At 33.1% G+C, this 16,774-nt stretch overlaps 1 protein-coding gene across 1 annotated transcript; it reads right to left on the reverse strand.

Moving 5' to 3' along the window:
- Window positions 1-6,345: 6,345 nt before the first annotated feature.
- LOC139486858 (uncharacterized) lies at window positions 6,346-16,256 on the reverse strand. The gene is made up of 3 exons (XM_071271926.1): window positions 13,754-16,256; window positions 10,983-11,070; window positions 6,346-9,464 (listed from the first exon to the last, which is right to left on the reverse strand). The coding sequence occupies exons 1-3, from the start codon at window positions 13,850-13,852 to the stop codon at window positions 9,262-9,264; spliced, it is 390 nt and encodes a 129-aa protein (XP_071128027.1). The 5' UTR covers window positions 13,853-16,256; the 3' UTR covers window positions 6,346-9,261.
- Window positions 16,257-16,774: the final 518 nt, after the last annotated feature.

The following is a 16,774-nucleotide window of genomic DNA, read 5'->3' on the forward strand; positions in this document are numbered from 1 at the left end:
TAGAATTCAGGCAAGGTTTTATAATCTATTTTATTAAGCAAATTAGCATTTGTTAAATTCATTCTGAATAAAAGAAAATCTTTCCCAAATTTATTAAGATAAAATCTTGGAATAATTTTCCAGTTATCGTTTTCGTTTTTTATTAATTTTGAAACCCATCTAATTTGCAAGGATTTTATATAGGAGTCTAAATCAATCATTTTTAATTCTCCATCTAGATATGGTTTACATAATATAGAGCGCTAAATTCTATCTTTTTTTCCGCTCCATATAAAATTATATATTAATTTTTTGAACTTTTGTTTTATTTCATGTGTTATTATCATACATGATGCTGTGTATGTTAGGTTTGGTAAAATTAGGGACTTTACTACAGTAATTTTTGGGGAAGACGGCTTCAAGCCGTCAATCCCCAATGGGGTTGACCAGAGTGACATTTCCTCACTTCATTCATTTTGTGTTTATAGTGTGGAACCCCCCCCCCCCCCCCCAACAAATCTTACTAAGAATGATGACAAATTAATAAATTGACTGTAAACACTTTTTTACACCTTTCCCCTCTGTTTCTCTCAAAATTATCGTATAATGAGCTCTCCTTTACACTATTTACGTTTCTTTTACAATCCGGAAAAATCAGTCTGACGAGATATTCTAAATATATCCAACCTACATTATATTTTATAGTGACGTCATTGTTGGAATGCCACACTATTCATAAGCAGGGATATCCTTCACTGGTTATTTAAATCATTCTCAAAGATTGTGCACTTATTAAAAAATAGTATTTGTTAAATTTAAACATAATGATGGTTGCTGTAGATGATTCAAACATCAACATGCAATACTATAATTTGTAGGTCAACAACTTTCAAAGTAACCAAAAGTTCGAGGGGCTACATGAGATTGGGGAGAGAAATGATCATTTCCATTTTTTTCTGTAAAACTCTGTTTTGAGAATCTTCCTCCAATTCAGGAGCACCTCAATTTATGAGCTAATTATCAACTAAAAAAACCCACTTAAAATGTGACATTAAATTTATCATAAGTAGTCTTCCATTAAAACTAAATTTTGTGTACCAACATAATCATTGTAATAGTAACAAAAAAATTACAAATGTTGCATTTTGTAATTTAAACCTATTTATTCATGAAATATTACAAATATTTCAAAATGTAGGATTTGGAAACAAGCTTCACACAGTTTACATCAATCATATTGTTATTTTTATTAGTACCTGTATCCCTGTGATGAGAGATGTAACTGGGAACTTTATCAATGGAAATTTAAAACTGAATAGATTTCTCAGTCCTAACTTTCTTAAGAAAAAAATAAAAATCTTAAGAGTACTGTCACAAAAAGAGGAAAATTGCCCTAGCCTGCAGTTCAGTCGTACACTATTAAGATTTCAAAAATAATTGTAGTTGTTGTTAAATGACAGAATTCAACTACTTGAATTTTAGATAATTAACTACCAACTTGAATTGAATGTTTAGATTTAGAAGATGCAGGCAGATCTCTTCCATTGGTCTAAATTGAATCCTAAACTAAAGAAACGAAATTACATTAAACAACAATTGATTCCAATTCCAATAGTGTCAACCTTCCATATGTTCTAGCCGTTCCTTTTTTTCATTCTTTATATGAAGACTATCAAAAGATCCCCCCCCCCCCCCACACACCAAAAAAAATGAAATAGAAACAAGGGCCGTCTTTCCCCTCAGAGCTATTCAGCTCTTTGATTCCTATTAATGTTAAGTTTCGTTTGTTCCATCCTTGAATCAATTTTTCACATTTATCTATTTGTTTCTCTGTGTTTAATTTTTGACATTCTTGATAATCGAATCCTAAGTATATTCCTAGACTTTTAATGTGGTCTTGTTTCCAGTTTATATCTTCAAATTTATCTTTTGACTTTTTAAATTTGCCAAGCCATAAGCCTTCTGTTTTGTTTCTATTCAGTTTGAGCCCAGAAAGGCTTCCAAAAGTTTCAATGAAATTAAGAACCAGTCTGCCATAAAACCATGCAAAATCTCAAATTTCGTCCAAATTGGTAGTAATAACTTTGCAACATTATATATATTTCCAAAATCTTTGGGTATTTAGGAGTTAAGATAATAAAAAATCTTTTGTTAATTCACACTATTTTCCATTTAACAGCCTTATTTGCATATTTGTGAATTATAAAAAAATAATGCAAAAAAATCACCAAAATTTAGGTACTTTTGAAAGGTCTGAATAAATGATATATCTGTTAAATATAGCATTATCTTGATATATTTTGCAAAGAACATAATAAAAGAAAAGAAAAAAAGCATTTTGACATACTTTTTACCTTTTGGCAGGTTGCCAGAGAGATTCGTGCAACAGATGTATTAGATAACTTGCATGTAGTACATGTACTCAGTAGGTGTTTTCTCTCAAGATCATATTTATTTTTTTACACTTTTAAGGTACATATCAGTTCTAAGACAAGTAAAAAAATTTAGCCTGGCAAATAACGGGAAGTTAGTAAAAAATGCCCCCAAATATCTATAAAATGCACTATTGCAATAGGTTTTGGCCCTTAACATTTTAACTAAAACTGATCAAAGTAGACTTATATTTCGGACAATTACTTTAGTTTAAGTGTATAGATCTTTATGAGTTTTTTTCAGAAGATTCAATACCACAAAAGGAAGCTGTGGAACGATTTTGGGGATGATGGTCCCTACCGTTTAGGAATTAAGAGCCCAAAAGGGGCCCAAAACAAGCATTTTATAGTTTGAGGATAATAACTTGTGTATAAGTATTTCAATTGCTCTGATATTGTATCATAATGTTAAAAACCACAAGTAGAAGGTTTGGATTCCTATAAATGGGTCATGGAATCAAAGTTAGGAATAAAGGGCCAAAAAGGGCCCCAAAACAAGCATTTTTCTTATCTCAAGACGATAACTTGTGTGTAATTGTATGGATCTCTTTAAAACTGTACCACAATGCTCCATATAACAAAGGGGAGGCTGGGATTTATTTTTGGATTAATTGCCCAAAACATGTAGGAAAAAGGGGCCAAAAAAGGGCCGAAAAGAAGCACATTTCTAGTTTCCAAACGATAACTTGGGTTTAAGTACATGTATATGGATCTCTCTGTAATTGTACTACAAGGTTCTATACTAAAAAGGAAAGGATGGGATTGTTTTTAAGGGTTATTGCTGAAAGGGGGGTTTCAATAAGTTGGGGGGGGGGGGGATTGTTAGAAAAAATTAAGGGATTTCTTTTTTTTTTAATTTTTCAAATTTCAAATTTTGAAAATTTTCAAGAAGAAATCTTCAATTGCACAGTATTGTGCAATAGATTCGTTGATCTTTGGCCACTTTTATTTTGTAACAAAAATCTTTTTTTTGTCAAAATTCAATCACAATCCAAATTCAGACAGTATCAAGCTTGAACATTGTGACCATATTTAATTTGCCCCAACTGTTCAGAGTCCATCCACTGCGGTTGTATAAAGCTGCGCCCTGCGGAGCACCTGGTTTTCACATACTTTCAATCGATGACAGTCTTTTAAAAAGCTTGTTATATGAAACAGAGTTGTGAACATACTTGTACTTCAAAAAATCTTCCTCTTTGAAACTTTTGATTGAATGCAACCAATTATAGGGCCAATCACTCATTGAGTGTCCTTATTGGAAAGTTGTGTCTATTAGAGCGTATGTAAAAAAAAATGTGGCCATTTTTTTTTATCTACGAAAAAAGATTATGTTTGCATATATAATGTGCCATATAAAAGTTTTTGATTTATATCTCAGATTAAATCAAGATAAAAGAAAGACATTTGAGGTAACCCTACTTCTTCAAAAATCGAAAGCTTTTCCAAAATTATCTTGAATGTTCCCTCTCCAAAGATCATCTCTTTCGTGTTTGTTGATACTTGGAGATTTTGATTTTTAGTCCCCTAACGGCTAACGTCTAAGTGGACTTAGGTTTGCACTGCGTCTGTCTATCTGTCAGTTCGGCAAATAAGACTTTTTTGTGCTTGTAGATTTTGATTTGATTTATCATGACAAGTTCAGGTCAAATTCATTATTCACGCTTTAAGCTTTTCTCTTTGTTCAGTTGAATTAAATTTTTGATGAAATACTTATTCATTAGAGGACTTCTGTTCAAACGGAAATAACTCATTTTTTTAAAGACAAAATTACATTTTGAATTATTTGTCTTTTCTTTGGTATTTAGTGATTCAATTTTGTTCCAGTCTGATAACTGTGTGCAGAGTTGTTGTCTTTGAACATAGAAAATTCACTGAGATAGTCAGAATTCAATACGTTTTTACGTTTTGCTGGAAGATTTTGTCTCAATATTTTTATGTAGTTTACATTATGACAAATTATAGATTATATTTTTGTTCCATTACAATGAATTTGTAACGGGTTGGGGACTATGTATTGCCATGTATTACTCGCAGAATGTTTTTTTTTATCAAAAAATGTTATACTCTGATGCTGCAAAATTGTTTAATATTTAGTTGAAATAGATATTGATGACTTTATTATGTGAAACTTTTTTTTAGATCTATCATACTTTTACTCTTTTTTGCTAATACCTTCATCATGTTTATTCATGACTAAAAACTTGTATTTAGATCATTTTGCACGTTTTTCTTTACGGTAGACCACAATAATATTACTAAAGAATTGAATGCTTCTTTTTTGTAAATTTAATTGGGTGTAAAAGCGTTGACCGAAGTACATTTTGTATGAAGCGCGGAAGCGCTTCATTCTAAAAATGTACGCACGGTCAACGCTTTTACAACCCTATAAAGTTACAAAAAGAAGCATTCAATACTTATAATTACATTTTTTTTTTAGCTAGGATCATGAAAACACGATTTTTATCAAGTTTTATTTAATTCACCTGTGCACTTTATTGTGGGACCTCGTGTCATCATGAATGATAAATGTTATTGTCTAATGCAATTGCTTAACCCGTTACAAAAGATTACTTCACCTTTGAATTCTTGTTTTAGCTTTGGTTCTAAGGTTTGAGTGAAATGCGTTTCTTGTAGGAATACTATATCACATTTTTGTTGATTAGCCCATTCAATAATTCTATTTCTTTTTTCAGGTTTTTGTAACCCGTTGGTATTTACAGTACTAGTGCAGGCATGGATACAGTTTTTGTTTGTCATTTTGTGTTAATATTAGGAAGGTAAGTTAGATTATTACAGAGTTCTGTTGTGTTTAAAATTATATTTAACTTGTAAATCAGCAATAATTTAGATTTTATGATTTTATCTATATCCTTGCTTTGTGGAATTTTTTTATATGATATCTTTATCAATATCAAATTCGTTCTATATTTACATCTATGTACAATTACATGTACATGTATAATACTCATGATTATAAATCTGTAAACATAACACAACATTTCAATTATTAACCTCAATATATAGGTCATGATTTGGGTCAACAATGTGACTTCAGATACAGACTCCTCTGTGTCAAAAAAATACTTTGGACTCATTAAGTTTGTAAACATACATAAGAATACAATCAATAGCAAAATATATACAGAGATAATTGAATGTAAAAAACATAGCTTTAAGCTAAACACAAAATAAACAACTATTGTTTTAATGTTTTTACATATAACATAAAAGTATATACTGGACGTCTATTTACTTATTACTATATATTTGTAGGTGTGCTTTATCCTTTTGAAGTTTGGTGTATAAAATCGCAGATGATAATCTAATATCAACTTGAATCAAACATATTGAAGGATTTATTTCGATTACGCAGGAACGTTTCTGAAGAGTTATTTGATAACAAAAAAGTGACGTTAACGTACTTGTGTAGTTATGCAACAAGTGAATGAAAAATACACAAAAAATTATATGAAAAGGATCTGAAGATTCTGAGATTTTGTGCATGCTGCTTACTATTTGACAGGAAACTTGTAGCTGTTGTAATGTGGACTGACAATTAAGTGATATAAAATTAAAAGACTTATAGTTAAATGGTCAGCTGATTTTTGAAATGTGGATAAGTGATACATGTACTAATAATAAAATAATAATTTATACATCATCATATTCATATTGTTGTGATTTGAATTCTTATAAAAACACAGGTAAAATAATTACATGTATGTATATAATTAGGAAACAGTTGTTTTTGACCTCTTGGCATTAGAGTCACTTTCTTTGTCGTGAAGCTTCTCAGTTGGTGTCACTGGAGACTTCAGAAAGGAAATACTGACAGGTTGCTTTGATGGAGTTTGAGATATTTTGGTTGATTCTTTTGTGCTTTGTTTGTTACTAGACATGAATAAGGTTATTTCAGCTTGACTTAGTTCACTAGTTTTTTTACTGTTTTTTTATGTTATTTTGTTCCGTTTTTGTGGATCAGCTACTGGATTGATAATGGATTGCGACTGTCCGTTGTCATCTTCATATCCAGTAGTTGATACACCTTCACAATCAGCAGCTGATGCACCTTCACGTCCTGTAGCTGTTGTACTTGCACATATTTCATCATTGTTGGTTTTGACTGATATTTGTGTTGCATCACTGCCAGATTCAGATTCAGAAGTTCCATCATCTGCATCACTTGTTTCATGGCCTTCTTTTGTGTTTTATTTATCGGATTGATCTGGTGCGTCTGCATAAGCATCTTTGGTACATGCATTTTGTTTGTGACCTTCTTCTCCGCATGACCTACACACCCAATCATTTGTACAGTCTCTTGTATGATGACCTTCCTGCAGACATTTTGAGCATTTCATATTTTAAGGGTTGTTTTAGGCTGATCGCGATAGATGATGGTGGCTCTATATTTGTCAATGAAAATAAATCTTGGGATGTGCTCTGATAGCGGTCCATCACAAATGATGATCCTATCTCCTGTTAGACAGTTTGTCACTTTGTTGTTGTATCTTAGCCGTTCACGCATACTACTCAAAATTGAGCAGCCATGATTTTCCATCTCATTAATTATTTGTCCGTCGTCTGCTGAAAGCGGTACATCTTTAACTCTTATACGTATATCGTTGACGTTTTCGTGTGCAGTTACACGTGGATTTCTGGAGTAAATCCAGATTGATTTACCACGAAGTTTGAGGCATTTGGATATGAGAATATCTCTTTCAGCTTCGTCATCGATGTAAATTCTCCATAAGCCTCGGATTCTTTGAAGACCAGTAATTGTTCTTTCTGGTACTACTTCACCGACAGCTTTATACATTTCAGGGTGAGTCAGGTATAATTTTTTTAGAGTCTCTCCATACGATATTGACCCAAAGACATCTGCTTCCTGTATAAATACAGGTTTAACACTAACCATGTCTGAGGGCTCAATTGTTTTAGGGTCTGATTTTGTTTTTTCTGCGTAGGACGCCATTTTGGGTTCACTTTGTTCATTGGATTTTGCCATAACTTTTCTGAAATCACCTTTTCTAAAGTTGTTTTTGCGATTTTAAGTCACTAATAGGTTAGCTTTACATACTAGCAAGCATCTATAGTACTGTGAAGTAATTGTCAATGAGAAAACAAAGTTAAATTACGATTTTTTTTCCTTTAGTGGTTACACACCCGATACCTTAGTCAAGGGCCGTAATCCATCTAAAATTTTCATTTAAAAACAAAATGTAAATAAAAATAAAATACCAAAACCGGAACCCTGTTTCAGACAATTATCCGTTGAAAACTGATGATTATGCATCACTATATGAAACTGATAAATTGATTGCTCCCGTGCTCCAGTGGCAAATATATCACAGATATTTAAGACGAGGCGAAAGTGGATTTGAAGTAAATTATTGATACATTATTAAGATAAAGAGTTTGTTAGCGGTAAAATGTATGCCGTAATAGAATAAAGTTGAATAAGATCAAAATCTTGAGTTAAGCTATTAGCCCTCCCCTCCCTTTTCCCCAATTTTGAATTACGGTAATTCGATGGCTTTTTTTTTCCTCTATCCTATTATGGACCCGCTGATTTTATGAGAGCGTATCTTATTAGTCAAGATCTACATCAAGACCTACACCGTTTTTTTTTTGCTATATCATATTTGTTTTATTATACATAAGTAAACCTCAAAATCGTCAGATATTTTCTACGTGTATGTCAGTGTATATTTATATACTACAATTTTTTCCTATTTCAATTTTGTTTTTTAATATTACAGTGTCATCATTTGTTTTACATTGTTTACCAGTTAAAGGTCGTATTCATTTAAAGATCTACTATATGTATGTACTGTACATTAGGACTTCAACGCAAAGCTAGATGCATGATAATTTTTAGTATACGCTGTATATTATTTTTCTCAAGAAACCAATTTTTTCTTTTCATCTTTCTTAAGTTAAACCAAACTTTGAGTTTTCTAAATGACAAAATCTCGAAAAAGCTTGGTAAAGAATTGATTACAATTTGCATTCTACATGTTCTAATGCAATAATCATGAAATCATTACGCATTTGTTATCGTTGTTCTCTACTGTATTGAAGATAATTTCAATAAAACGGAAACTTAAGTGAATATGGTCTATAATGGTCAAGATAATTGCGGTTTTTTTCTAATAGACTAAGACGACAAAGATAATCCTGGTACCTTTGATAACTGGATATCTTTAGAAAATTGAGTTCTTATTCTGTTAATATTCTGTATGAGTTTTTTGCCGATTCCCGCCGTGCCCTTTCTTTGATGAAAGAACCCGCCCTTTCTAGACGGCCATAGCGATTATGTTATGACGTCGTTGAAACAACGTTAAATTACGGGAAACAATAGAAGACGTTTACGTTTGTTATAACCTCACCTGGAACTGTTGGATAGCCCTTAATCCCAATATAAGACGATGATAACTAATTGAATATTAGAATTTGCTTTGCTCTTCCACTCTGTCTTTAAAATTCCCTGATTTTATTGTCATAAGTACACCTATTGTCAGTGGTTTTGTATCTGTAGTTTGAAAACAATCCTTTTCACTTGGTGGATCAGCCATCCTGCTTGCAGACCTTGCTTGGAAATATTTCCACCAATTTTTGAGTACACTCATTCTCCAAAAGTCGGTAACCATGCACATCGACCTCTATCATATACTGATAAGGATTCGGATAGTCGTTATTAACAGCATCAGCCAAATCTCCTTCGGAATATGAAGTACTACTTACATCTTGTTGAACTGTTAGATAAATGTCATCATGATTAATATCTTTACTTCTGATAATGCAGTGAATAAACGTGCCATTGCAAACCAAATTATCTTCATTAATAGATTCAAGTATTACTTTCGTCATTAAATTGATCATTTGTTTGATCGGAAGGTACTTGTTCATGATGTATTCCTGGGAATTTTGATTTATTTAAATGTTCAGCTTTCCTTTTGTATTTGAAACAACATGATGCTAGAGCAACCATTACTACTATGCTTCCTGCACTTATTGAATATATGATAAGTTCTGTTTTTAGAAAAATTCCATCTGAAAAGAAATTGAAACGTGAGGTAAATGTAAAGAATTGAATTTTGCAATTATGGCTTTCCTTAAAATATTCGATACCAAAGCCATTGCTTTATCGTTTGTTTTCTGTATCATTTACAAACACCTATGTGTTTACCGGCGTCACATAAGACGGGTAAGATCTAGGAAACGCTATATTCTGATCTCTTTGAATACTAGGCTTAGATAACGAATACACAAAACGAACCAAAGTATCAACGGCTAGCTGGCGCAGCATGATAGGTTTCTACGGTTAACAAGTTTTACAAGTTTAGTGAAATATAAAAAGTATTTTTTTTGGTGGGAAAAAAGCAAAGTTAATTACAAACACTTTTTCAAGATATGGTTACTTCAATAGGTCTGAAAATCCCTGTAAAAGTACCAAAGATTATACATGTAGCTGGAAACTGCACGATGAATTGATAACATACAACTGGCACCTTTTTCTAAAAATATAAACGTACAATGGCAGTTCCGAGGTCAGGATGACGAGAGAAAATTTACACTTAATTTATCAAAAATTAGTGTGAAAGTTCAATGGTTGTTTGAGTCTATAAAATTACCGGATACGTTTTTGGATATTGAAATTAGACAAGGGAAAGCAGCAAACAAAACCACACTTAAGTAGCAATCTTGACAGTCACCATATAGTTGTTGCAAGGTTTTTTAACGTACAGAAACAGGATATTGCAATTGACATCTATATATCACTTGGGTTTTATCGCCGGAGAGGGAATGGCAATTAAGGAATAACAATACTGTAGTTGAAGAGTTGCCCCCGTCAATTGTAACTTTGACGGTCGCAAATGCAGTTTTACTGCGACGCGTAGCGGAGATAGTAAAACGGAGATTTGCGGCCGTCAAATCAAAATTGACGGAGGCAACTATCCAACTACAATGCTATAATTCCGTTTCTAATGCATTAAAAAAAGAAAAAAAATAGGATAAAACTGGAAAATATGTCTAATTATGACAAATAGAAAAAATCCGCGAAACTTCATGAATGATTTTGGTACAAAGACGTCATGGCTAAACGTCACGTCATACAAATGAAAACTTACAAAGTGGAGGTTATTACGTAACCTGTACGCTTCAAATTCGGATAAAATTACTTTAAAACGGCAAATTCGAGATAGGTGTTGTGTTTTTGTCGCACATTATAATCGAACATTTGTTGATTCAATCAATTCAAAATTGCGGGTCCCTTAGTTACGTCTGGTCAACTGTGGATTTGACGGCAACTTTTAGCCAATGAAAAAAAATGTTACATCCAAATTGCATTAGAATCTGACATTCTTCCTGTCAAAGTCGAATATTGCAAACGAAGTTAAATACTCTTGCTTTGCAGACACTAACAAACGACAGGTTTTTTACCCATATGTATGTATAATCAAGTCGTTTTTCATTTCAAAGAAACTATATCTGGTATTATATGATTTTTTTTAATAACAGGTGCACGAAATAGATATTATACTTTAAATTAAACAATAATTTACATACCTTTTTTGTCATTTGCTGATAAACTATCCAATGTTGTCATAACATTATTTTGATTCCTCTGTTTTTGTAAATGTACTCTCCAACTTTTCTAAAAATAAAGTTTGGCCAATATTTTTTTAATAAAGAACTAATTTTGTATCTGGTATTTTAGTAACATATTTCAATGTGAAGAGATTTTACGTAAATATTTTGTAAATATTAATATTGTAGAAGGATATTTCTCATTAAGGTATGTTGCTTACAATAAAGTAGGACGGACGCAAGTTTCGTATACAGACACGTAACACCTCCAGAAATATGCAGATTTGTTTTCGTTAACTCTGATGTAAATAATTCAGCGGTTGATTTTCTTATTTAAATTGTTTGGCATTTTGTTATGTTTGAAAGTTCTATTTTTACCATATGGTATAGAATTTACTCATTGATGAAGAAAAACCCTGAAATATAAGTTATTAGTCTCTTTTTCATTGTATATCAAATTGGTAATGATACTGAACTTTGTTATTTTTATTCACTCTTCCCTTAAGTTCATCATGTTGCAACGAACAATTGAAATTTTGTTTGTACATACATTTCATGTTTTAATCCGTTTCCCATTTGAAAAAAATATGGTATGGTAAAATAAGTCTATAATTCTTATAGCGGGTGGCATGAATAAATATACTGTTTACAAATCAAAAGTGTTCATACCAATTTTATGACTTGCAAATCAAATCAAATCAAATCAAATCATTATATTGGTGTAAAATCCAAATATTAGACATGTTACGAAAAGGTATATTCACGACGCTGAGATTGACAAATTATATTTTAAATGTGGGGTTGTGTCAAAACACAAAAAGAGATTACCTGTGTATAAATTGCATATAATTTAAAAACCTGCATTGATCCTTTCGGAGGAAATTCCGTATGGAACGAATATTCAATAACATTTTTACCATAAGAAATATGAGAAATGGATAGCAATGCAAAAAATTAGAGAGAAGGGGGGGGGGGGGGGGCGTTCATGTAAATGCAGTAGATGTGCGGGGCAACGGAGACACGGGGTACATACGTGTGTGAATTCTTCGACGAGCCCTTAACAGGTCTTTCAAATTATTTGGAATTATAATCTATTTTATACCTACTCGTGAATAAGTTTCTTACGAAAATTTTTATAAAGTAATGTAGGCAAACAATTTGAAAGGAGTGTCTGCATTTCGATCCACTTTTTTAATACCTATTTTTTTTTATTTAATTGGGTCTATTTTTAAACACCTTAAACAGGATGTTGTTTTACAATTTCAACTTGAAACATGTTGCATTATAGTTTTAGGAAATTTACTCGCGATCATATAGCCTCGAATACATGTATTTTTTTCCTTTATTTCCTTACAACTTTGTCTTAATTTGAACAGTTACAGCCCAATTTGTATTTTCTTTATAAGGGGTTTGTGATTTATTGATTGTTGGTTGCTTTACATCCAGTGGCAAACAGTTGATGCGCGTTCAGAACGGTAAGAGGTTTGTGTAATACATGCCCCACTACTCACCGGTTGAACATCCCTGCAGCGTTTTAAATGCATGAGAGCAAAATGACTTTGCATTTACACCTTAATACCACTTAATGCAGATATTTTGAATTTTATAAATTCCTTAAACGTTTTGTGGAAATTCGCCAACCGTTTCATTTAAAAAGGACGATAGTAAAATTAACACCGATGATCGATGGGTCTTTCTCTTTTTAAGATAACAATGCTTGGGGTTCTCTAAAAATATTTATATTTATGGCATTTTTTATATCAAATCTGTTGGATGTGTACCTATTACTACTCTACGGAGGTACCTTTTTCAGGGAGGGGAGGGGACAAGGATTCAATTTGAAAAAATGGCAGTACAGGAGTTTCGAGATTGCAGAATGAGCAACTTTACACAAAGTAGGCAGGATGACAATTCATGTCAAACAAGGCTGAAAAAATAATAAAAAGTCCGGATAAAATAGGACGATAAAAAGGCAGGAAATATATAACAAAATGTTAAATCCCGCAATAATGTTCATTAGCCTGTTCTTAGTCATGAGCCTGTAGTTCAGTGTTGGTCGTTAGCTACTGTCTGTCATATGTGTTCTTCGAAAATGTTTACCCCCTACATACGCCACCAGCTTGGAAGCTTAACCACGAGTAGAAGGACGAAAATGTAAACAAATGAATTTTCTCTATAAGAGTGTCGGATATATGTCGAACACGCTATAAAGCACTTAAAAACTTTTAGTCATTGGAAGCTTATGAAAACACCCGAGAGAGAAAAATCAACCAGACTATAGAGCTCTGTGTATGATTAGTGGAGAATGGACTTTTTCAGGAACTGTTATACAACAATAAAACTAATATCTATTTAGCTTAATATGCATATATTATCAAACTATAATCGAATGAACTTGTATAACTCTCAGCCCCCTTTTCAAGCCCACCCACTCCACACACGAATACATTTTCATGTGTTATGATAGCCAGAAATAAAGTCACAAAAGCAATTACCATCATAGGATGTTACATTATGATGTTCTATGTGATTTGAATTTACCAAGACGCACAAGATTTAAATTTTACCTGTTTAAATTACAATCAATGTTTTGACACCGTCCCTTAATTTAAAGTCTAATTTATCAACCTCAGCGTCGAGAATATACCTTTTCGTAACATGTCTATTGGATTGTTACCAAGACAAACATGACAATCATTACAAACATATAATATCTAAATTTAAACAACATTCATATTCTAAGAAAATACCTGACTTGCTGAGAAACTATCAACTGTCGTCATAACATATGTTGTATCCTTTGAATCTGTATAAGTACTGTCCAACTTTTCTGAAACAATATCGCCCATAGATATGTAATAAAGAACAAATTATATTTTATGAAATGTTTAAATACATGTTTCATCATAAAATGTTATTAACATCAATATTCTATAATCATGTTTCATAATATGTTTTTTTACATAAGTATTGTGTAAACAAGTGTTCTTGCCTTTTGGTAAGGAACCATTTATGTGCGTTTTATTGTGAATTATAGCAGTTTGTTGGAAAATCAAAAACGAAATTGAGGAGCATTGAAAACCAAACATTGGTTGTGCTTCCGTCCTTGTACTTGAAATTTATTGTCAATTCTATTCATTTGAGGATAATGTCAATTGAATTATTAGTAATGAGAACAAAAACAGCGATATACTACTTAGTCTTAAAACATCATGAATTTGTGAAAAAGATTCCAAATCATTCAGATGTGAGGAGAATAAAAAGGAGCGAGATTTTTTCCTTGTCCTACCCAAATATTACAAGAAAAATAGTCTGATGATTGTCCATTATATACAATTATTGATTTTATTCAACTATACATATTGAATATAACGTTATAAATTTTACCGTTACTACCGTTTCAACGCAATTTCTGAAACAATCCATTTCTCCATACACTATTAAATGCTTTAGCAAAGTCTATAAAGGCACACTACATTATTTGTTTTACTTTTCATTAAACTAAATAACATGTAAATAACAAATAAATTATCTGTAGTACTATATCCATTCCTAAACCCTGACTGCTTTTCACAAATAATCTGATAATCATCAGAAAATTTGTTTAATCTTGTGTTTATTGAATAGCTTCAGAAGTGGGTTAAAATCCTATATTATGACATAAAAGGATGTATCTTAAATAATGGATGGACTTCAGAAACCTTTAACTTTGAGCGCGGAATTCGACCAGGGTGTACTTTAAGCGCTTTATTGTTTGTTTTATCAGTTGAATTACTTGCTTTCTGAATAAGAGACCCTCCGGTGGATCGCTATCCTTGCCGTGGTCGGGGGGCTTGCGTGTCTCAGTGACCCTAAGAGTTATGCCAGCTGGAGCTTCGTTTCCTGGTAGGGTTACCCATGCTGGAGATGTCGAAGGGTAGAGACCAGACTTAAGTGATCCGAACATCGTACGATACCCGATGTTTTGAATAAAATAGGCTGTCCAACCCGTTTGTCGTGGATTGCTACCCGTGTCGGTGTTTGATGAGATCCTTGTGGTTGAGGGCTATAGCCAAACTCCTTACGGTCAGAAAAACCCGGACGGACGAGACTATAGTTCAATAAGCTGCTTTGGCTCCGATATTATCTAAACGGGAGGTCGGATGGATCCGGTTCGATCAATCGGCTGGTCATGTCGAGCCTTTGAGTTAATCCTCAACAATAAGCTTTCTTGTAACAATTTGCATTATATACACATGTGTTTCAAATTGAGCTATTTATATTTCGAAAAACTGAAGAAGGCGATGGCTCATGGGTCAATCAAGTGGTACGCTTTCATTTTCACTTGAGGGATACTCTCTGCTTGAGTATACTATTCTTGGAATATCTGGTGCTTTCCGCAGTGGATCTTAGGTGCTGATTTTGAGGACCAGCTACACTATATTTGGAGCTCGTTTTCAGCATTAGCACTTGATCCCGGTTCGCCACGGAAACAGAGTTGGCATGTTTTTCCCTAACTCAATCCGATGCTTTACTTGTCAAAAGTTTGGTCATGGAAACAAATAATGTCGTGGTACGCAGGGAACAAACTGTAACTCTGATTCTTCAAGCGTAAACTGAGGTGAATCCCATTCGTCGTCTAGAGACTGCCCTGTTTACCTTAAAGAAAAAAATATCATTAAAATTAAAACAGCAAGAAACATCAGTTACCCAAAGGCTAAACAGATTGCTTCTGTTTCGAATGATCTCCTTGTTTCAAACAGACCATCGTACGATAGCAAAGTTGTCCGCTCATTCAGTCACGAGAATACACACACTCACATGACTTGGCCAATTGATGCAGACACATTTACAATGCTGCCTCCTGTTAAAACGGAATCTAACGATAAAATATTAATTCCAAGAAAACCAAAATCTTCCAAAACCAGTACTCAGTCCACTCAATCTTCCCTACAGCGCTCATTATCATCACACAACAAAAAAAAAGAAATCAAATAAAGAAGAATCAGTTAAATCAGACAGTTGGGGCGGTAAATCTATCTGGGACCTTCCCAGTGACATAGATGATTCTTCCACCTCAAATAGTCTTCCTTCCTCCTATCTAAGAAGTTATCTTCTTCATCCAGTACAAAGTCTACTAGAGCCCCAATCTCTTCGTTCTCCAGAAAAGAAGGATGTCCAAAAGAAGCCAGTAAATACATCCTCTCAGAGGTCTTCTGATTCGAGGTCGCGAGGTAGGGGTCGAGGCGGAGTAAAACCAGCTGCGTGTGGTCCTGGAGATCGACGACTCTCCTTACACAACAAATTTTCAACACTTATCGACGAAACTGAAATGGAAATCGGAAGTGTTCCGCCACCCGAGAGATTACAATCTCAGGGTGAGCGAAATAAGAATGCTGGCAAACTCGACAGCATTCGCCCTTCTAATATCAAATATTGACTAATATCATCCAATGGAATTGCCGAGGTCTTAAACTAAATCTTCTCGAGTTAACACTTCTAGTTCAGTCATTTTTACCTATTGCATTTTGTCTTCAAGAAACTCATCTAAAAGAAAGTGATAATGTATCTTTTAAAGGATACAACATTTATGCACATTTTCTAAGGTAGATGCACGTGCTGCAGACGGATCATCCATTTTTGTGAAAGACAACGTCAATCATAGCACAGTCCAACTCGCCACGGATCTGCAGGCAGTTGAAATTCGTTGATCATTAGAAAAAACAATTACAATATGTGCGATATATATTCCACCCAATTCAATTATAGATAAACAGGTCGAGAACTCTAGA

The sequence above is a fragment of the Mytilus edulis genome, chromosome 8 (genome assembly GCF_963676685.1).
Source record: "Mytilus edulis chromosome 8, xbMytEdul2.2, whole genome shotgun sequence".
In the NCBI taxonomy this organism is placed as follows: domain Eukaryota; kingdom Metazoa; phylum Mollusca; class Bivalvia; order Mytilida; family Mytilidae; genus Mytilus; species Mytilus edulis.